Source organism: Coffea arabica, chromosome 9e (assembly GCF_036785885.1).
Source record: "Coffea arabica cultivar ET-39 chromosome 9e, Coffea Arabica ET-39 HiFi, whole genome shotgun sequence".
NCBI classification, from domain to species: domain Eukaryota; kingdom Viridiplantae; phylum Streptophyta; class Magnoliopsida; order Gentianales; family Rubiaceae; genus Coffea; species Coffea arabica.
In genome coordinates, this window is record NC_092327.1 from 34223937 (window position 1) to 34246036 (window position 22100).

Consider the following 22100-nt stretch of genomic DNA (forward strand, 5'->3'; position numbering starts at 1 on the left):
TACGTGGCTGGTCTTTGCCCCCACGGGGTAGCTCGAGCGGTCCGCTCCTCATCCTTAGGGTATGGCGACCTTCCTGGCTTGTTCAGGGTTCGAGTCCCGCTGTTAACGTGTTCAGTGTAGAGTGGGGCCTCCTCTCCCGGACCGCAGGGGATTAGTCGGGCCCCGTAAGGATTGACCCGGACACCCCTGTGTCGACAAAAAAAAAAAAAAAAGAACTAATATAAATACTAATATAATAAATGTAGACAGCTTCCAAATCTCAAATATTTTCAAGATTCTTAATTTTTCAATCTTTCTCTTGACATTCATGCGATTACTATGGGACTGATTAATATATTTTCAATCTAAAATATTTTTTGATTGGATAGAAAGAAAAAAAATTTTGATTGAGCATCGAGAAGAAAAAAACAATAGAGATTAGCAGCACAGAATGATTTTTCCATTTGGTGTTACCTTTGCATTACAAAGAAGGCGATGCAGATTTCCATCAGCATTGATTCTCTATTCCTCATACAAATCTTCCGAGCTGGCTTTGAGTCAGTACGTGAATTTTGCCTTTCATGCGAACTTTAAAAGGAGCGAAAGCTGAAGCAATTTTGGAATTTTAGAGAGAGTTCATTAACATATATAGTCTGGATTAATTTTGGTTATCTCTTTCTTCTAATTTGTTTTTTTAGTTTTAATATAAAAGCTCCACTTTCTAATCTTTTGTTGACTGCAATAGAAGTTTTCTCAAAAATTGAATGAGAGGTTTCAGGCTTTGATCGATTATCTTGCTGCTTTTGATAATTTTATAAATTTGACCATGATAATTTGTCTAGTTAGTGCTTTCAGATACAGCATAAGTATGCTGAATAAATGTAGTGTAACTTTTTTTTTTTTTTTAATGATTTATGTGTGATAACAACAAGTATAACAATTTCAAGCTGGTCTTAATAGAAAAATGGTTAATTTGTTTTATTTGTGTTTTGAAGTTTGACTTTTTTTCCTTTCTTGTTAAATTTAATTGATCGGCTATTTCTGCAAGCGTACAGAGTCAACTGTAGTAATAAAATCACATGTAGTAATCTAGGGGTCGAAACCACAAGGATGAGTAATTTTCTCTAATTTAATTATTATAAAAAAAATAAAAAAAAAATTCAAAATTAAAAAGGGCTTTAATCTCTAACTAAGAAATAAAATAAATAATCGACACAAATAAATTAAGGTTGAGAAAACTATTGGTAACAGACTAGGGTTGAAAATTTGATCTAGGGTTTGAATTATTTATCTAGTTATTTTCTTAATATACCAAGAACATATCGCACAAAGGTACTTTTGATTATTTCTCGATATATCTAAATTGTGTCTAATTAAATCTCACATCTCTCTCGAGATCATAAGTATTTAATTAAACTCTTTAAAATCTTAGGTAAATTAATTACGTCATGCAAATCCTAACCTCACTCTTGATTAGACTAAGTATGTTTATTTATCAAGTATACGATTATATATTCCTTCTCCAGTTCAATGTAAACCTTAAGAGCACGTCTGTGATGGCCAAATACAAATATATAATTAAATCAAAACTGATAAATCAAGATAAAAGTCAAGAATTTAATCAAGATAAATAATCAATACTTTTTCATGAAACCCTAACTCTAGATATAAATGAGTTCATCATAACAGTAAGAGTAAGTAAGAATTCAATAATGTTGAAAAATACAAGATTTAGAATAAAGAGCACGTAGAACTTCCTATTTGATGAAATTCTAAATCCCGCGCCTTGATCTCCCACTTTGATTCTTGAATCTTAAAAGAAAAATCCCAAAACTCATGTGTAGACAACTAATTCCTCCCAGAAAATGTTCCTAGTAGTCCTATGTATAATATCCTAAAGTCCAGCACCTAGTCCTAAAGTCCAAAGAAACCGGGTTCGCGCGCGATTTTCGACCAAGTCCAGCCGGCACCATGTCCCCATTCTTCTTCAAGTTCAATCTGCCACGCGTTTAGGCAAGTTAGGCAGCTTTCATCATCGTGTTCAAGTTTCACGTGCAATTCCAAGCCCATTTGCATCAAATCAGCACTTTTTCCTTATCACGTTGTGCACCGATTATTCATCCTATCATTAATTTGACAATGAATAGTAGGGTCTTGACCAGAATAAGCTTGAGTTACTGAGAGGTGTTGCTATGAAGGAAAGAAAGAACGACTCCTAAAAATTATTGGGGAGCATCTTATCTTATCTTATCTTGTTAATTGGTGAATAAGACGGTACGACCAGATATTCTTTCATTTAGTGGGGCTCTAGTATTCTAAATTTGATTAGGTTTGGTACGGCTTTGTGAAAATTAAGTTATGTTTGGATTGCAATTTTCTGGATTTTTTGTAGAAAAATTACCGTAACAATTTGATATATGTGAGGTAAAAAGCTGATTAGGAAATGTATTCACGAAAAACGTAATAATTTTTCTTTGAAAAATTGCTTTCCAAAAACATTCATGAATCTTTTATGCTTCTGACCAATTTCAATGTTTGAAAAATGTTTACGACATCAAGTGTGACACTGCAACCCCTCTAAGAGCATGGGCTTTGCCAGAACAAAAAAAAAAACCAAAAACAAAAAAGTGTGACATGGCTTCCACTTTTCATGCTGACAGACGAAGTTTCATATTTGAGGTGTGTGTTTATATATATATATATATATATATATATATATATATATATATATATATATATATATATATATATATATATATAGAGTGAAGTATAATGCGCATTTGAGTGAGTATCATTGCATTGAGTGAATATCAAGTGTGACACTGCAACCCCTCTAAGAGCATGGGCTTTGCCAGAACAAAAAAAAAAACCAAAAACAAAAAAGTGTGACATGGCTTCCACTTTTCATGCTGACAGACGAAGTTTCATATTTGAGGTGTGTGTTTATATATATATATATATATATATAGAGTGAAGTATAATGCGCATTTGAGTGAGTATCATTGCATTGATAATCATTATGATAGAAAGGGCTTAATTGCAAGTAAAGAATTAAACATGGATCTTTTAGAAAAAATAACAATGAAAGTACCATAACAATTTATTAACTAATAAATATGGAAGCTAGAGCGCTTTAAAAAGCTCATAGAATCGTGTAAAGATAACAAGGAAATAATTTTGACAATAAAAATAATTTAGGGAGAAATTACTATTGACCTAAGTTGCGCGCTTGAGCTGATTACTAAGACTTTATTAGTACCATTAGAACTCACTCCCCGTGCCACCTGGGGTTTTCTTTCTGAGAATTTTGAAATTTTACAATTTTTCTTTTTTAAGTTTATGACTTAATAGGGGTAAGATTGCTGTTGGTTTTGTCCAAACCCCAACCATTTGATTAGCCAGTTTGTCTCATTAGTATATGACATTAGACTCATGAGTAGGGAATTATATCCCATATTGGCTTGAGAGATGGAGAAAGAGTTTTTAATATGTAAATAACGACCTGAGAACCTAACAACTTAAACTTTTGGATCAACATTTGATTCCTGACTTACACATTAGATTCTCTCGAACTTTTTTCCCTAATAAGTAGTGTCAGAGTCTTGTAACTATCAGAGTCTCTAGTTACAAGATTAGTCGCTCTTTTGTAAGTTACTCATTAGTAAGTGAATTTTTCTTGAAGTCAGATATTGGTAAAACGGAAATCGAAAAAACTGACGAAATTTGGAAGAATTGAAATATAATATTCAATAAAATGGTTTGGGAAAAGATATTAAAAATCATTATTGATTACTGGCCAAATTATTGAAAATTTTATAATATAACGTTATACATCCGTACACACACACACATAGAGATATTTGTGTGTGTATATATATGTATATACATTAGTTATATATATATATTACTAAATATAAGAATAAATCTTAATCTTACTAAATACTAATTACTAATTACTAATTATCTAACTTAACTATAACTATACTTGGAAGTCAATTTTGATGGAAGTTAACATGTTGGAATTCAGCTTGACAATTTAATTTGGAGTTCTTGTTTATTTCAATGTTGTTTAAAAATTGAGATTATGAGTTAGGACTTAGAATTATGAACCTAATTATTATTACTATTTTTTGTATATCAATGTTTGAGGGTTAAGTTGATTGAATTTGTTCGAAAAACATATGAGATAATTTTTTTTACAACAATCTTTTAGAGAAAATTAAAATATTTTAAATTACTATTGAAAATCTCATTGACTAATGAAATCCCATTGACCTCCCTTAGATCAACTCTTTTGTAATATGTTCAATAACTAGGAGCAAAGTAAGATTAAAAGATTCATTTAAGTAGGCAGAGCATATTTTTACTTCAAAATTGCACTTTTATTGTCTGTCTTGTTCATTCATTACCCAAAATCCATATTAGGATTAATAAAAGATTTTAAAACCAAAGAAAATTTGTATAGTGATTGTTATTGTAATGCAACTAAATACAGCAACAATAACTATTAAGCACATCATTGTGGATATAGTAACGGTTACTTGTGTTGCTGAAAATGCATATGAAGAGAGTTGGGGTGAAAAAAATCGAAACATTGATGAACAGATTTAGAAAATATGAAGTAAAAATTTAGAGAGAACAAGTAAGGTCTCTTGAAATTTACGAGGGAAGTCATAAAATTTACCAAATCTTTCGACATTAGTGAACAAAAAATTGTGGTTCTAATTGCAAGGCCACAACTAGAAATTTTTGAGCGTCAAAACCCAAAAAAAAAAAAAAAAAAATTTTGACGAAGGAGAACATAAAAAACCCTAAAGCAAGCTTTACTTTTGCTAGTGAAAATACAATCTCTTCCAATAATAAAAAGGCAATTAAATTAATGAAGTGAATAGATTGAGTCAAAATGGTCGGTAAACTGGTGTAAAAAAATTGACTTTCAAATATATAAGCTTCTAAATTGGGACTAAAATATATGCAGCTATTACATTAAAGATAGAGCAAAATTAAAAATAAAAAAGGCAAAAGAAGACAATGATATCAATATTTTTAGTTGGAAAGTATTTTCCCAAGTAAACCTATAGCATTGAGTGTGAAAATATCAATCAGTGATTCGTGATGTTGAATTTGAATGACAAGGAAAGTAAGTGATGTTTTTAGAAGTTCAAGCGTGCTAAATAAAAATTGTTAGAAATCTCAAGTGAGATTCCTAAAATTATCCCTTATTTATTTAGGTCAGAAACCACCAATTGTCTTTGAACTTAATTTAGAAAATCGTTTAAAAAATTCCACATTTTGTTAAATGAATTTTTTTGTCTTTGATTTTTAAAATATTAATTTTACATCCCTTATAAATTTAAATCAATAAAATTTGGTCCTAATCGTAAGTTTTCAATGCTTTTAGCTTGAAATCACCACGTGACTCACATATAATCATTTTTGAGGTACGAAAATGTCAAACCCCATTTCTTTAGGCTAATTTCTTAAAGGAATAATTTTAGAAACTTCAATTGAGATTTCTGACAATTTCACTAGCCTCCCTTGAAATTTGTAAAATTACACAAACCTCCTCTGAGGTTAAGCTTTAATAACAAAATTAGTCCAAATTAGAAAAAATAGCATTAAAAAAAGTATTTTAAGAAGAGAGATGAAACTTTTATTCGATAACTATCCCTTATACATGTATATAAGTTGCATTAGTTAAAAAATGAAAATAATTAAAAATTAGAAACAATTAACACACACATTCAATACATTAGACAACACAAATAAGTAATAAAACTACACTAATGATTACAAAATTCAGTAAAACAAACTAGTCATCACTCTTAACATTAGGTTTGCTATGATTCTTGTCATTTTGAGTAAAAAGAATTTTTGAATTTGCCTTTCTTTTCCCTTCTTTCTCCTTTATTGTCATGAAAGTACTTTACAATTACAACTATTACAGTTTTAAGAATTTCAAAGAAAAATTTCTCATGGACAAATCTTCTTTTGTCCCGTGTTTTTTCTTTTACCAAATCCCTTCTTTTCACACTATGTACAACTGGTTTCTGATCATTGTCAAATTCTATTGATCACAAAATAGCGTCATTTGGTTTATCAATTGGGCTTATTTTATAATTGTAAGTCATTGTACATCATTAAAGAAATTCTCAACAATTATTTTTGGTAACTAGTTATTAATAGTTAATTAGTGCTCTAATTACTCAATCATTAGCTAGATATTAGTTTCTATAACACATAATGTCTTAGGGTATATGAGTAATTTCTCTCCATGTGATGTAAGTAATTGGGTCCACAATTCTATCAAGAGAGGTAAATGTAATTTTATAAATCTTAGGGAAAGCCAGCAAAACTGTCCAAAACCTCAGAGGGGGTTTCTAAAATAATCCCTTTCTTAAAATACTGTTAACAAAAAGTCGGCAAAATGAATTGAGTGATGGGCCTGTTCTTCATTTAGGGGCACCCATATTGTCAACATTGGCTCCATGGGGTCCCGCATATACTACATGTCGGGCTGCTAACAATGGGCTTGAATACGAACTCGAGTCGAGCTCGATCAATATCGAGATTGAGTTGAGTTCGAGGTCAAAAATACTAAATTCGTTAACTCGCGAGTTCGATTATATATTTTTTATTTTAATAGTAAAATTACATATATATATTCCTAATATTTTATTATTTGTTGATAAAAATTATTATTTTATTTATTTTTAAAAATAAAATAATTATTATTTTTTATTTTTTTAATTCAAGCTCGAGGTCAAACTTAAGATTCTTCGTAAAATTAACTTAACACTCAATTCGATTAGATCAAAACTTGACTCGATTCAACTCGTTTACACCTCTAACTACATGTAACATCCAAACACCTTTTTTTTCATTTTTGAATTTGTTTTTGAAATGTTACTTTTTTTTTTTTAATTTTCGAAATAGGGGGCCGCACGTACTACATGTAGTCCTATATTGCAAAAGAGCCCCTCCAAGAGGGGCCCTTCTCAATAAAAAAAATGAATAAAGAATAAAATAGGGGGCTGTATCATACAACTTGTATGTAGTGCACACGGCCCCACTTGGTTTTAACTTATGCATTCACAGTAATTTTTAACTCAAGTTCGGTGTTTTCCACATTTTGTTTTGTTGACTCCACTTTAATGTATGTACTTTGCGTAATAAAGACTTGATTCCACGTTAATGTACGTACGCAAAACAGTTGATTCATATAATTGTTTTCCACATGTTTTTGATTGATTCCACGTGGATGTACGTACGTAATTAGTTGCGGCAGCCGCCTATTTATTTTAATACTCCCTCCCTTTTTTTATAACTGACGTTTAAGGTTTTGCACACCAATTAAGAAAAGTTTTTCATTGTTTAAATCTATACACTACTTTCCTTTTGTACCCTCATTAATTGTCCAATTCACCAATGTTTTCTCTCACTAGAGTACTAAATGGTGCTGTTTTACTAGGCCAAAAGCAATGCAAACTAACTAGGAGTAGTAATTAAGAACCCTGTATTGGAAAAGAGAGATAAAAGGGTAAAATTGTGAAAAAATAATTAATGCTGCATGGGGATAGTAAAACGACAGATAAAAGTACTTAAGAGCAAATTTCTTAAACGTCAGTTATAAAAAAAGGGAGGGAGTACTACTAATAAGGCCTGATTGTGCGTGCCCACGCTAAAGTATTTAAGGGTAACAAAATTTGAAGGATTGTTTATGAGTTGAGTTTTATGTGTAAATATATTATAAAGAGTATCTTGATGCATTGTTTTGGTTAATAAAGGGAAAAAATTAGTTGTAAGAAAAAGCAAGTTTTAACTCATAAATAAAATAAAATAGATAGGAAAAGGGTATATCATGTTTGGTGGTAATTTCAGTTAGTTTTATACAGGTTTAACTGATGCTAAATATTTTAAGACAATTTAAAATGTTGTTAAATATTAATGTATTAATAAATAAAAGTGAAAGAGAAGAATGTACAGCGCGTTTGGCAGCAATAATAATCTTTATCTTTGTTATAAGTTGGATTCAATTTTAAATGTTTTTTCTGTCTTTGAAATTACATCCCTTTTATTTATATGCAATAATATAAATTTGAAATAATTTAATAGACTTTTCAAACTGTAAATTTTGGGGAAATATAATTCAATTGGAGTACCATTTATATGATCATTTCAAGTTATATTCATCAAATTAACTTGGTCACTTCTTTTTTTTTTTGTTGGAAAAAAGGGAAAAAAAAGAAAATGATGGATCTTGAAAATTGATGCCGTGCAGCATTATCACACTTCTTGCTAGACATAGACGTGTCTTTTGTCAATGTGCAGGAATCTGAGAAATCGTTGATGCCGTGTAGCATTTTCACACTTGCAAGTGACGACTTGGATCCATATCCAACTATCCATCCAATTAATCCAAGTTTTAATGAATTTGGATGAGTCAAAAATTTTTAAATGATTTTAAATGGATAACCATTTAAATTCACCTAACCTTATCGATTCAAGTAGATTACCCCCGTAAAAAGTCAATAATCCAAAGAACAGACCCGGGACTAAATAAAACAGAAGCTGCATGTGGAAAAATGATATGGAGCACGTGATTGAGAAAGGCTAAAGATATTTACTTACTCGGACGACAATATATGAAATAGTTACTCAGGAGTAATGATACATATCACCTATTTTTCATCATCGATCTAACACGTCCTACGTGGATATGATATGCTATGAGTCAATAATTTATTTATAAAATTGAATGTACGTACTTTTTATTTTAGGAGATTTTGTATTTGAATAATTTTCAATTTTTATGGAGTTTCTTAATACAAATAATTACTGCCATGCCATTGCTCCTTTAAGATGGAAAAGGAGACCTTGTCACACGTCATCACTCCACGTAGGTGATGATAAATTGCTAATGAGTATATTGGAGATATTTATATATATATATCATTAATCTACTCTCATAGGCTAGGTATACAAGACTAGGCAAAAGGAAACGTAAAAGCACTTCCACAACGGATCAGAGGCTTGTGTCTTAGTGCTGGTCCATGAGTCTTTTAAGACTTGCTTGCCATTTGTTTGCTTTAACACAACAATTTCATCCCAAAAAGGAAACAATACATGTTTGTCTGACAAAGAAACTTGACAAGAAATAAAGCAAATTAGATCCTTTACAACGTGCTTGGTTGTATGTATGTCAAGGCTAAAAAGATTAGGATCTTTGACCAGCTTCATTTCCACCTGTATATAGTTCTCAATTGCTGTTAATGGCCACCCTGAAAATGACCCACGGATGCAGGTGATGAATCCCAGTGTCCCCTAGTGCAGAACTGGTAGTGAACGTTGCCGACATACTTGACAAAATTACCAGAATAAAATGCTACTATTTCCTTTTTCTTCGTATAGAAGAAATACCCATCTGATTGGAATTTATATGACTGTAACAATGGGAACACTCCTAGATGTTGCAGTTGGAGTGGAGCAGTACTATGTTGAAGATGAACCTTCAAGAATGATGGAGACATGCTTCTAAAATTTCCACGTACCTGAAAATTTTGGCCAATTGTTTTGCATCAAATGAAGGGATGTTGAGGGAAGAAGTCGGTTTGAAAATGAGACCCCTCGGAGATGGTAGAATTCTCCTATCAGGCAATTTCAAAGACCTAGTCAATAACAATTAGAAACATACTGGCAGGAGAACGCCGCGCATGCGCGAATGTAATGATGCCCAGTAATGTCCAGCTGAGTAATTAATTTTTTAATATTAATTAATTCAAAAAAAAAAGTAATGTATTAAGGATCGCGGGCCAGTGGCTGCATAGTTTAGCTAAGTAGAAGCGAAAATTACCAGCAATGTATTTAATTCGTAGGTATATTACACAGCATAGTTCAGCTAAATTCGTTAAGCATGTGAATAAATATTAAATGTGTGATACCAAGGAAAAATCTTTTCAACTCCGGTATCGTCGAAGATCAAAGCTGTAAATATATTTTCAGATTCCGGAACAAAGACAAGAGTTTCGTTGTGCTGCAGTTGATGCTCAAGAATGAAACCTCTCCAGTTTTGATGAAGGCGTTCATGTTTTACACCTATCTGAGTACTTTTATTTCCAGTATTGATAAGTAACTTGGGAGTCTTGGAACCATTGATGAAGTGATCAATAAAGCGTGGAATTTTCTGTCATGAAGAGGTGCAGATCAGAAGATATGCAGAAACAAAAGGAAATTGCTTCCAAGAAAGTTGAGACGACAAAGAGAATGCAGGTAAACATGGAATAGCTTACCAAACTGTTTGGAGTTGCAGAGTTAAATATTTGATAAAAGCAAATCGAATCAGATAGATCCTGGCAGAAATTCGGTCTCAGCGAGGAAGCAACTTGCTGTTGTCTAGTAGGTGTATGGATATCATCTGCAATTAGTGATTATGCGTTAAATTAAAAATTATATATGATATGGATGAGGATATGAGATAGACACAGTGATATTTTGACCTCGTGATGCGACGACATTCATGTGCAACAGGTCTGGTAGGGGAACTGTCCAGGGCAATAAAACTTGTTTTTGTAGTTCACAAAAGTGAATGACATCAAATATCAGATTCCCGCTATGTCGAAGCAACAACGTGTCATGTCTTTTAACAATGTTGTGTTCACAAAAAGCATCCCACCCTTCTTCGAATGAATGATCAGTAACTGTGATAGTCCATTGCCGCAGTCCAACCCTTAGAATGATTCTATTGCAATGATGCTGATGAAGCAACAATTCAAACTGAGTAGGTAATACCTTGAAAAAATGAGGCAGGAAAATAACGTCAAAGAATACCATGCTATTCAACTCTAAATGCTGCAATATAGGCGAACATGAACTAAAAGTTAACCTGTCCTCTGTGGATGCATTTGAGTAGAAAACAGCATGCTGGTAAAGAGCTATTTGTCGGATGAAAATTCGTTGGAGATACAGACATTGTTTCTGCCATTGATCTATTAGGAGGAAAGTTGAAGAATTGAAAAATCAGAAAAGTGGCTTGTTAATAGAAATTACAAGCACAAGTCTGGTAACCTTTAGGCCAAGTTTGGTGTTTGAAGGGGGTAAAAAACCAAAAACAAGAACGTCTAGTGTCAATTCATCTTAGATGCACATTGTAGCAAGTTTAACTGCATTAATGTGCCTGATTAAATGAGAGATGTAAATGTTCTTTCACAACAGCTGCAAAAGCGATTAATTGGTAATGTTTGATAAAGCAAAGTAAATGTACAAAACAGGATATGTGTCAATTTGCAGTGAAATAATCAATTCAAATTACAGAAAAAAAAATAGTTGCTGTGAAAATCAAAACTAGAAATGATTCTGTACAAACCCTGATCAATGGAGTCGCAGTCTTCTTGCCCATCCCCTCTAAATTCCTCGGGCACACAATGTTCTTCTTGCCAATTTTTCTTTAGGGACTGCCGGGCAGAGTAACAGTTAATTGTTCTAGTTTCAATGTAATTGTGCACCTAATTTTGGACTTTTGTGTCTAAACGTATATTAACTACAAAAACTGACTAATGATCTCAGGCGATGCAAGAACTGACTATGAACAACTACAAATCAAGGACGCCAAATATATGAACTACGGGCAAGCAGATAACTGACCTACAATATACATAGAAACATAAGAGTTCCAGATAACAGTATGAGCAATTTCAAAGACCTAGTCAATAACAATTAGAAACATAAGAGTTCCAGATTGCATGCACCAGATATAACTCAAGGTGTGGACGTATATTCTTCCCGTTTAAACACAAAAAAAATAAAATAAAATAAATTCTTGACTGGTTATAATGAAAATAAATAAGCAATTCGATAACCCACCAAAAACAAGTAGGCACTTAAACTGACAATCTAAGATCCTGATGCATGCACACATAGAAGCATACCAGAACTAGTAGACAAAGTAGAAGCCATGTGAAAACTAGAAACTTTTGCATTGTATGAAAGTCAGATGTAGGCCACATTCACCAAAATGTTAGTTCGCACAAAAATGAAGGCTTTAAAATTTAGCTAATAAACCTCCCATCACAAATATCCTAAGCAAAACTAGTCAAGTGACCTACTTCTTGCCAGCCTTCTTCTTTGAGCTAGTATTAGCAGACACCGGTTTGGGATGCTTCTCAGCTTCACTTGGGTCCAACCATTTGAGGGGATGGTGATTGAGAAAAGGCCAATTGGGAACAGTAATGAGAGAAGTCAATAGAACGCCAGCAGCATATATCAGCAGCATTATCTGAAATGAGCCCAAAACATAGCCTGAAATAAATGCCACCACAGCAGAGCTCACCAGCATTATCTGCATGAGCTGCTCTGCTAGCTTCTGCCCTTGCCAATCCATCTATCAATAGATAGCATAAGACGTCTATCACACAAAAAAAAAAAAAAACATTAAGAACGAGGATAGGAACTGGAGATAGATGACAACACATCCAAGAACGAAGTACACTAAGGCTGTGTGTGGTTCCCTGTCAAAATTGTTATTTTATCCAACAGAAATGTAGCTCAATTCCCTGGGACACAAATGCTATTCTAGCAGAGAACCACACGAGGCTTAAAGGTAAAATCCCATCTAATACTGCCCTAAAACAATTCGTTCATTCGAGGTTGGAAGTCAAATAAGTGGAATGCTTGCTCCAAAATGGGGAAATTTTCCACGTATCCGAGGTAATTGCAAACAAGAAACAGAAATTAAAGGAAAAAACACCAAATTTCTACTCAAATTCCTTCCACAATTCTCAGAAGTAGAGTGCTCTTCACTTTAACAAAATTGTAAAACAAAAAATCGTGAATTGGACTGAGCATATAGAATTAAGAAGAGGAAAAAAAGTGCCAAGAATTCTACACAGATATGATAAATAGAAAGAAGTACATAAACATGTATTGACATATAGCAGATAAATTGGGATCACATCAAAATTCAGATTGGCCCCCAATAGAGGGCGCCTAGCATACACACACACACATAATGAATCCGGAGACTGGGATCAAAATGGTAAAAGAATATCTTCATCTTGCACAGATTTTACATTATAAATTATGTACTGTTCCAAGGAAAAAAAAGGCGAACAACTCTAGCAAGGTAAGAACTCTAATACTACAAGAACTAAGATTCACATCTCTAGGCCCCAAACAAAAGCAACGACAAAGCAGAAATAAAAGTTGTAGTAAAAGGAACATAAAGCATAATAGTGGATCCAGTAGAATTAGTTACAACTTTCAAGTGCCCACTAGAAATTATTAACCATTCTCACCAGTATTCACTGTAAAACAAAATCAACGATATCTCCCTCTCCCAGGAACCTTTGAAGGCAACTAATGTTCACCAAGGATTGGAAAAGCTCATATGTCAGACTGGTTAGCAAGATGGATATATATAAATGTCGGGAAGATGATTGTTGAAGGTTTTCAACAAGATAAAGAAATACAACTGCCCATCTTCCCAAAAAAAAGATATTGCAGAGAACTCTTTCGAGCAAAGTGCAATGACAAATTAGCACAATGTCGATACACACAATCCCTGCTTTCTCTAACCATGAGATGTGGATACTAAAATCCCAACCCACATCGAAGTGAATCATAAAAGTATGTTAGGTTGAAAGATATGAAGACTTGTCATTTACTAAACAATTATCTTCCCCACATGCCAAGGGACAGAAAGCTCCCAATCTGCCAGCTTTTCTTCACTTCAAAATTGAGGGCTGTAAATAAGGTTGCAACAGTTTATCAATTTAAGAAATTAATACTAAAACATCCATGACAGACAAGCTAGTCTGAAGCCCACAAAATCACACTAGAAAACACAAGTTTTCCTTGGTTTGTTCTAATAATTAAAGAAAGACGACTATATAATCAAAATGTATCATCGTTTACTGAACCGTGGATCATGAAGCTCAGCAGGTTCACCCAATAACAATGCCAAGTTTTGTTCCCCTGAAGTTTACGAGAGACCCGTTCACATTAAACGGCAACAGGCCCCTGCTTTTTTCATCAGGTTACACTACCGACAAGTCCAGTCAAAAACTTAAATAGCCAAAAAAAACATACATATAGAGCAGGAAAAGAACTAAATGGCCATCAAAAAAGAAGATCAAAGCATCCATTTGTTTAAGTGATAAGAAAGAGAGCAATCGATACCTTGAAATGAACACGGAGATGAGATCCCCTAGCTTTGCAGGCTGCATTTTAAAAAATTTTAACAAAATTAGCACAAAATCCCTAAAAAATCGATGATAAAAAATTTTGAAACATATCTAAGAATGAAAAAACAAATAAAAATCTAGTTTAAAACCCAAAAAAAAAAGAGGGAGGAAAAGAGCAATTACACTTGGTAGGGTTATCGGGCTCGCTTTAGTACTTCACCTGAAAAAAGCACCCCCCAAAATACCAAAAGGCTGTTATAATTAGAGCATTTTGACATGAAAAATCAAAACCAAAGACGAAACTGATAATTACGCAAATTATTATAAGGACTAAAGCAGGAAGAAGCTGAGAGGAGGAGAGAGGCGAACCATCTTTTTCAGCGTGGGTGAAACGGATGGGAATATGCTTGTTTTTCAGCAGAAAGTCTTGTGGTGTTCTGCTGCACATTTTCTAAGGCTCCGTCAGCCCAAAGATTTCTTTCCAAAATTCCGGTGTACAATAAAGCATGTAAACGCAGCATTATGGACCGAACAAAGTCCGGTCTTATGGGCATTAACCTCACAGGACGAAGTACATATGGGCTGGGAAAAGGAGACCCAGAAGCCGAAACTAATCGAAATGGGCAATTGCCGCCAAGGATGGTTCCGCCGAGTCACTTTTTTTTTTTTTAGCAAGACTTATTGCGTTTGCATTTATTATTTGGACTAATCTTTTTATACTAAAAATGTAACTTTTGCATATACGTCATAAATATAATAACAGTGATACTATATACAATGTGTCCTCGTAGATATACTCTAATTGTTTTGTGAAATTTAAGCATTAGTTCCAAATACAATTTCTAAATCCCTTCTAGTTTTTGATTGAGGTTATCAGTAGGTTTGCATTTTTGTTATTAATTTTATAATTATTTCTTCCTTTTTATTTTACCAAATATTAGGTTATTTGGTAGATTTTACTTATTTTTTATAATTGATGTTGGTTGTAGGGATTTAGAGCAAAAAGGAATTAAAAGACGTGATTTTCACTGAATTTTTATACTAATCAAATGACGTGGTTCTAATTGTTCCTCTCTAATAAAGCGAAAAACTTGTTTTTATTTCAGTATTGGCCATAACTTGTAGTCCCAATATCACCCCAAGTGGACAGTGACTTTCACGTCGAAAATGTTTCAGTTGGTGGTGCCACCGTGGAAAGGATTTAATTGGATACAAAATTTAAATTAAATTACTAAATTAGGCTAAAACAAAGTTACATAAGTATAAAGTTGAATGATTAAAATGACCATTTCCCCTTAATAAGGGGGACTTGGGAAAGAGCAATTCTACCAGTGTTTCTGTTCATTATCAGGGAATGGACGGAGGAATTGACGGCGGCGGGAGTTCATCAACTTCAATGGGAACTGTCAATTTGAGAGGGAAAGGAGAATCTTTGCCGGATTTGACCGGTAAGGTTCATCAGTTGCCATGCTGCATCAAATACGATGGTCCGACCGCCGTCTCTCACTACTTCAAGCCCATACCCACCGGTATATGAAGTTGTTTATCACTACTATTATTGAAATTAACATTTTAATAGAGATTAATTGGTAGCAATTTTTTATCTGATTATTAATTTATAAAATGATGGTGATGATAGGGGTAGAAATTGATGGTTTGAGAGTGGAGGAAGCTTACTTCAGAGGCAGAAAATTACAGGGCACAACCGTTCCCCTTCCTCAAGGGTACTCTGGTAATTCTAACTCTTTGCATCTATTTTCCCATTATTTTTTTAAATATATTGAGTATATGTTGTGTCCCTAATTATTCTTGCTACAATAAGCATCATTGAAAAAAAAAATCATATTATTCTAAATGGAAAATGCAATGTAGTTTTGGCTGATTTATGGCTAAATGTTTTTTTCTTTGATTTTTTGGATATTACGCGGAAATGAAAGGACTTTATGTAGTGTATTTGTAGATAAGTGTTCTTGTTATTATCGGTTGGAGGTGTATATCCACTGAATATATTACAAAGTGTAACAAATTTTAGTTAAAATATGAAAAATAATGTTTGAAGTCAATTAGAAGATAATGCAGAAGTATCAAATTTGGATTAGCAAATTTCGAGTTCCTCGGTCCCCAACATGAATTAGATAGAGTCAGAGTTAGGCCTTGGTGCAGAGAGGAAATTTACGGATTCAGTAATGTGCAAGTTTATATTTGTTTCATCTATAAAAGAGGATTATCAGGAGGACAGAATAAAAGCTGAGGCTTACTGCACTATTTTGATAATTGTTGTACTAAGGAAATCTGCTGGATTGGTAGGTGGGAGCTTTTGGAGAGTTCTGGAGATTGTTGTGGCTGTCTGTTTACTGAAAGAGGAGTCAATAGTTGGAGTTAGAGCCAATGCTAATGATTATCATTGTTTTGGTCTTTTGTAATAAGTTGTTGCCTGTTGTTGATGGTGGTAAGAAAACTGGAATATAAAGTTCTCTGTCAAATTTGGTTCCAAGATTAGTGGCCTTTTTGGCAGCCCTGTAGCTTGGCAAGCTATCCTGTCTGCTTGCGGAAGCAGAAGATAAAGAAAAGGGAGAAATGTTATGAGTTGGTGTTACAATTGCAGAATAGATTACCCATTAATCATCTGTTATTACATTGTCCTGTAAACTGTAGCCCACTGCTGGAACTTTATTGTCTGGACATTCTGGTATATGTCAGAGAGTGTGATTGGCTAAATGCTGTGGGAGTATGAGGCTGAGAAAGTTGGTTTCTTTGTTAGCATAGCACCCATACTTTGTCCATTGGCTCATGGCTGGATACTTTTGCTCTAAATTTACTGGAACTTTTTTGGTAAAAACCTTGTGTCCAATGTTGGTTGCAAACAAATTCACTTGCTTATGAAACATTGGAAATCACCGTCCGATAGTGATTTATTTGAGAATATGACGTCCTGAATCAAAGTTTCTTTATAACCTCTGCATGTTTCTAAGAGGCACCAATGGTGTGTTAGAAATGATGCTTGTTCTTGCCAGTGTCAATAATAAATCCTAAAAAACCTGCTGAATGCTCTTCAAACTTAGAAGGGATGGAAACATCACTTCAGAGAACTATCTTAGAGGGCCTTAGTCATCTGGCCACATAGTAAGTTGTCTAATATCTTACTCCCAGAATTAGATGTGTCTCTCATAATCATCTGAGTTATTTTATGTGAACTTTAGGAAGATGTGTTCCGCTAAGGGCAATTGAAGTGTGAGGATTGGTTGCTAGCTTCTTCTTGTTGTAACAGCATGCATTCGTTGTTAACCAATATTTATGCGAAGATCAAAATAATCTTTTCTGTTCTGTAAAAAGGAAGCAAATCGTTGACAGCATAATCTTTAGCATAAGATGTGTGTACATCCTAATTTCCTTAGGTATGGGTTTTGTTGACTTATCTCCTGCAATTGTGGGTTGAGAAGAATTAGTGTTGTTTTCTAGTAGCATCTGAGCTTTCCTCTGATAGTCTTGCCATATTAAGAAGTGGCCTTGCTGCTATTTTCCTTGTCTAATTTCGATGCCATTTCAAAACATCAGTTGCCAAGTTATGGCTTTTATATTCTGTAAAAAGTTGATCTTGGCTACTTTGGTGTTTGCAACATACAAGATTGTAGTTGGCCAATGTATTCTGTAGTTTCCAAGAAAGATTTATGAAAATACTGGTAAAGGTTGTTGTAATTACCTTTTAGATTATTGATTTAAGAAATGCAAATATCTCTTGTATGCCCACTTCTTGTGCTTATGGTGAAATTGGACACTGGAATTTATGCATTTGACATTCTCTTTAACCGCTCTGAATACTCTTGGTGTTCATAATTTGCAGGGTTTGTCTTGGGAAAGACTAGTCTAGGCAAGCAAGCTAATATTCCCGAAGAAAATCCAAATTGCTGGGAAACGAAGGCAAAGTTTCAAAATGTAACAGTATGGAACCATGATAGTCTCCCTTCACAAAATGATGCTTTCTTGAGAGCTTTTCACTGGTTTGCTGTTGCAAAATCTGTAAGTGTTTTTCCTCTATTCCTGATCTTGAGAAGAATCAGCAATAAAGCTGGATACACATACATTGGTTGATAACAGTATAGTAGTAATATCCTTCTGCTTTTTCTTTTTCAAAATTTCCAATTTAGCATAGTTTTACTTACTCCATTGGACATTGTGCCTAGTTGCTGATCCAACTTGCACAAACAATTTCTTGAAAACAAGAGAAGAAGATTGCTACAATGTTTGACCTCTTTTCCGATCTTTATATGAATGCAGCTACACCAACCTGTCACTGCTGAAGATCTTGAATCTTCATCCATCAGTCAGAAGCTGGAGTAACCTTTCAGGTGCAAAAACATGTCTAGTTGCTCTTTCATTTTATCTTCACTGGTGCATATGATGCATGTTTAGGTTTAATTTGCAAATTGAAGAATTTCTTGGGGTAAAATCACTCATTCACAGGCGTTATTCTCTGTCCCTGCCCCAATTAGAGTGAACTTTAATGTCTTTTAGGTTAACAAGCTCGCAATTAACTCATAAAGTGCTCTCTTGTCTGCTTGTGACCTGGTTGGTTATAGATAGCGCTGACCATTCCTGGGATTTTCTTGTCATGAAAGCCTCCTTTGATGCGGAATTGACCTATGCAGTTAGTATTTTCAGTTAATATGATGTGATCTTCTATAAGTATATTCTTACTTCTATCGTAGTTACCTTTCCTCCCAAACCTCAGGGCTTTTTAAAGCTATCTCTGAAATTGCACTAAACTTTATGAAGCTTCAATGGTGGTACTAACACATTCTATTGTTAAGGGAGTGTTACACAGAATTGTATTGATTCCAACTGGAGGTCAATATGATCTCAGGAATAAGAAACATATATATATATATATATATATATATATATTTGAAAAGATCTTAGCGGAAGTAAGTTTGATTAATTTGTGTGGAAAACAAATCATGTTAGACCTCCCCACTTACTCAACACCCTCCAATCAAACAGAAGTATATATGCTCCAAAAGCCCTAGATCATGGAGTTCTTTTGGTAGAAATTTTAAGTGGAGTAATATAGGATTTAAAGACTTTTAAGATTACAAATATGATTATTCTGGTAATGAGGATTTCTTTTTTAAATATTTTTGAAGGTAAATAGATGTATTAGAAGTATAATGATAAAGACAGTGAATCAGTGGCTACCTTATTTTGTGGCATCTATAACCATATAAAGAATTTTGAAACTTATAGAAGATTCAAATCTCGAGTATCTCGAGAATATTGGTTTTTCCAAAGTGTTAGGCTTAAATTAAACTTCACAAATAACACTTAAGAATTAAACATAAAATACTACACCAAAATATTACAACCGTGGGATGCAACTAAAGACTCAAAGCTAGAACGCAGATTCACTAGGATCAACACCAAGATACTTGAAGCTTGGAGACTTACCTCACTTAGAGACTTCACCTCACAAATATTAATGTCCTAGGTCCTATTTATTCTATTACATTGTCAGTTATGATGTTTCTAGAAACCAAAAGATTATTTTCCTAACTTAAGTTGGTTAGGCACTTAATGGTCAAGTTTGAACGATTGAGGCGGTACTTGTTTTTTCCTAGAGAATTCTAGTCAAGCAACTAGAATATTCTATTTCCTCCAATATCTCTAGACTATTTGAGAAAGAGATTGTTGGTGACTTTCTCAACAGAGAATATGTTCATTGAGAATTTGATAGGCGCAACAATTACAGACTGATGTTCCATCCTCTGTAAAGGTCAAATGAACTTATTTTATAAGTAAAGTTTATTCCTCAAAAATACAAATGGATGTGTTCTACTTGCTACACAAAGTCCTCCACATTTAGTGAAAGTCTAGTTTGATGCAGGTGGCTATTTGAAATATGAGCTGCAGTCGTGCTATTTTGGGAATGCTGAACTGGATCCTGTTCGCAATGTGGCATAATCGCTCCAGAAGCCTGATGTTGTGCATAAGTGCTTGTAATGCGCCTTTTGTGGTATTCATTTTTTGTTATGGAATACTAATAACTTGTCAAAAGGACGACATGTAAGATCAGTGGGTGAGGCAAATTCTGCGGACTTGTAAGATCAGATACTGCAGGTACTGACAATGGCAAGTCAGAACCTAATCACTTTGTAGTTTGCATAGAGTAGGAAAAGAAAAAAAGAAAGAAAGATTCGTCCTTTCGAGTACTCTTTTGTTCTCTCTGGACAAGTTCGAAATATACTGTAGCAGCTTCGAAGTTGTCAAGTGAAATCAAATGTCATCCAATATGTCAGACTCTGTTCTTTTTGGTGCAGCACATTCACATAGTTCCCTTATTCAAATAGGCCACTATCAACAACCAAAATTCACGATGCCAGAATATTATGCCTTATCTGATGCAAAGTAAAGATGCTATATTTGGGGCTTTTAGCTTATATATATCAATCTGCTTTATTTTGTCTAGAAAGCTTGAGAGATTATAATGAATGTGCTTCATTTATCTGCATATGGAAAATGCTGCATACAGTAGTGGTTCTTTCTTTCAACTGTGAAAATTATGTTTACCTTTTTGTGTATGTAAAGCATGGCCAATGGTTGGTTACTTGCAACAAGGTGGTTGTATGATTTCCATATCACAAAAAATCCAATCAGGTCAAAGGTTCTGAAATCAATTTTAATGTCCATATTTATAGTGTTTATGCTGCCTCTGCCTATGAAAATATTTAGGTCGAACATTGGGGGGATGTCCTGCACTGATCAACATTAGTAATTTAATGTGTAAGGCTTATTCGACTCTTTGTGGCAATGTTTTTTTTTTTTTTTAAGTTATCCTTTTCTTTGAACATATGTTCCCATAGGCTTTCGGCAGCACCTTCATTCGTCTAAGTTTGTGGCACACTTTCCGTACTTTTCTTTTTTCACATACATCAATGGAAGGTGACCGACAAATGTCAGCTGGATCAACATTTGGAGGTGAGGGAATAATATATTATACACACTTAATTAGAATAACATTTTATTTGACATGATAAAATATATAATGTACATTATTTATTTATTATAGTGTTAGGAAATACTAGAGAGATATATTCGGTGTATAGTAAGGAAATAGTGTAGGTTGATAATCATATACTATTTACACTATACACTTGATCTAATAGAGAAAATTATGATACAACATGACATAAGTGTGGGCTATTTGACACTTGCTGGAAGTAGGCTTCTTATGGTTTTCTTTGAACATATTCCTGTAAGATTTTGACAAGAACATATTATATAAGGTTTTAAAAGCTTTTGCTTCAAGAATAATGAAGAACTTTTTTTTTTTTCAGAATAATGGAAGTCAAAAATTAAAATTAAGTGTGTTTGGATTGTAAATTATTTGAGATATTTTTACTGTAGCATTTTTTGTGATGTGATGTATGTGAGATAAAAAGATAATTGGGAAGATAAAAAGGTGTATTGAAAATTGTAATGGTGATGTAAGCAAATATATTTGGGCAAATAATCTCCTGCCCAAACAATCAAATCGTTTGGATATAGGGCTGCTATATAAAAGTTTGTTCGACACAAATTTTTCTATTTTTATTTTTTTTCTTCTCATGATCAAATAATGATCAGCAACATTTGAGGCACTCGAATTAGATGCTAGGTGAATTAAGGTAAGAATGTGTGGAAATCACAAGAATTTGCTGTAAATGGTGATTCCACCGTGTGATGAGAGAAAAGGCCATGGAGATTGATACCAAGTACACAGAGGAGCTTTGGATATATTCTTTACGTGTTGCCTTAAAAATGTAGCTGCAATTCTATGTCCAGTGTAAAGAATCACTAAGTACTTCCAAACAGTCATATAACTCTTTTGGAATTATTGGAAAAATTACTTTGTCAACACGAAAATATTCCTAACAAAATTGTAAATGCCCAAAAACCCTCATGGGATGGAGG

At 33.6% G+C, this 22100-nt stretch overlaps 2 protein-coding genes and 2 non-coding genes across 15 annotated transcripts; 1 reads left to right on the forward strand and 3 right to left on the reverse strand.

The window, feature by feature from the left end:
• Positions 1-9033: 9033 nt before the first annotated feature.
• On the reverse strand, positions 9034-14721 carry LOC113710312 (signal peptidase complex subunit 1-like). Of its 12 annotated transcripts, XM_072065395.1 has the most exons (10): positions 14526-14716; positions 14340-14376; positions 14152-14192; positions 13269-13715; positions 12081-12379; positions 10862-10964; positions 10476-10767; positions 10269-10393; positions 9921-10162; positions 9034-9626 (listed from the first exon to the last, which is right to left on the reverse strand). In XM_072065395.1, exons 5-10 carry the CDS (start codon positions 12353-12355, stop codon positions 9491-9493), a joined length of 1173 nt encoding a protein of 390 aa, XP_071921496.1. In that variant the 5' UTR covers positions 12356-12379; positions 13269-13715; positions 14152-14192; positions 14340-14376; positions 14526-14716; the 3' UTR covers positions 9034-9490. The 12 variants fall into 12 exon arrangements, with proteins under 12 accessions (XP_071921496.1, XP_071921500.1, XP_071921497.1 ...); XM_072065399.1 differs by lacking the exon at positions 13269-13715 and having other exon boundaries at positions 12081-12250; positions 14526-14721; XM_072065396.1 differs by lacking the exon at positions 13269-13715 and having other exon boundaries at positions 10476-10731; positions 14526-14719.
• LOC113710778 (small nucleolar RNA snoR135) lies at positions 13393-13541 on the reverse strand. The gene has a single exon (XR_003452963.1). It is a non-coding gene; the product is annotated as a small nucleolar RNA snoR135 (small nucleolar RNA).
• LOC113710776 (small nucleolar RNA snoR74) lies at positions 13870-14002 on the reverse strand. Its single transcript, XR_003452961.2, has one exon. It is a non-coding gene; the product is annotated as a small nucleolar RNA snoR74 (small nucleolar RNA).
• A 547-nt stretch (positions 14722-15268) lies between the features above and the next one.
• Positions 15269-20454, forward strand: LOC113709333 (uncharacterized). Its single transcript, XM_027232081.2, has 5 exons — positions 15269-15685; positions 15796-15888; positions 17998-18173; positions 18432-18502; positions 20035-20454. Exons 1-4 carry the CDS (start codon positions 15511-15513, stop codon positions 18492-18494), a joined length of 507 nt encoding a protein of 168 aa, XP_027087882.1. The 5' UTR covers positions 15269-15510; the 3' UTR covers positions 18495-18502; positions 20035-20454.
• The last annotated feature ends 1646 nt before the right edge of the window (positions 20455-22100 follow it).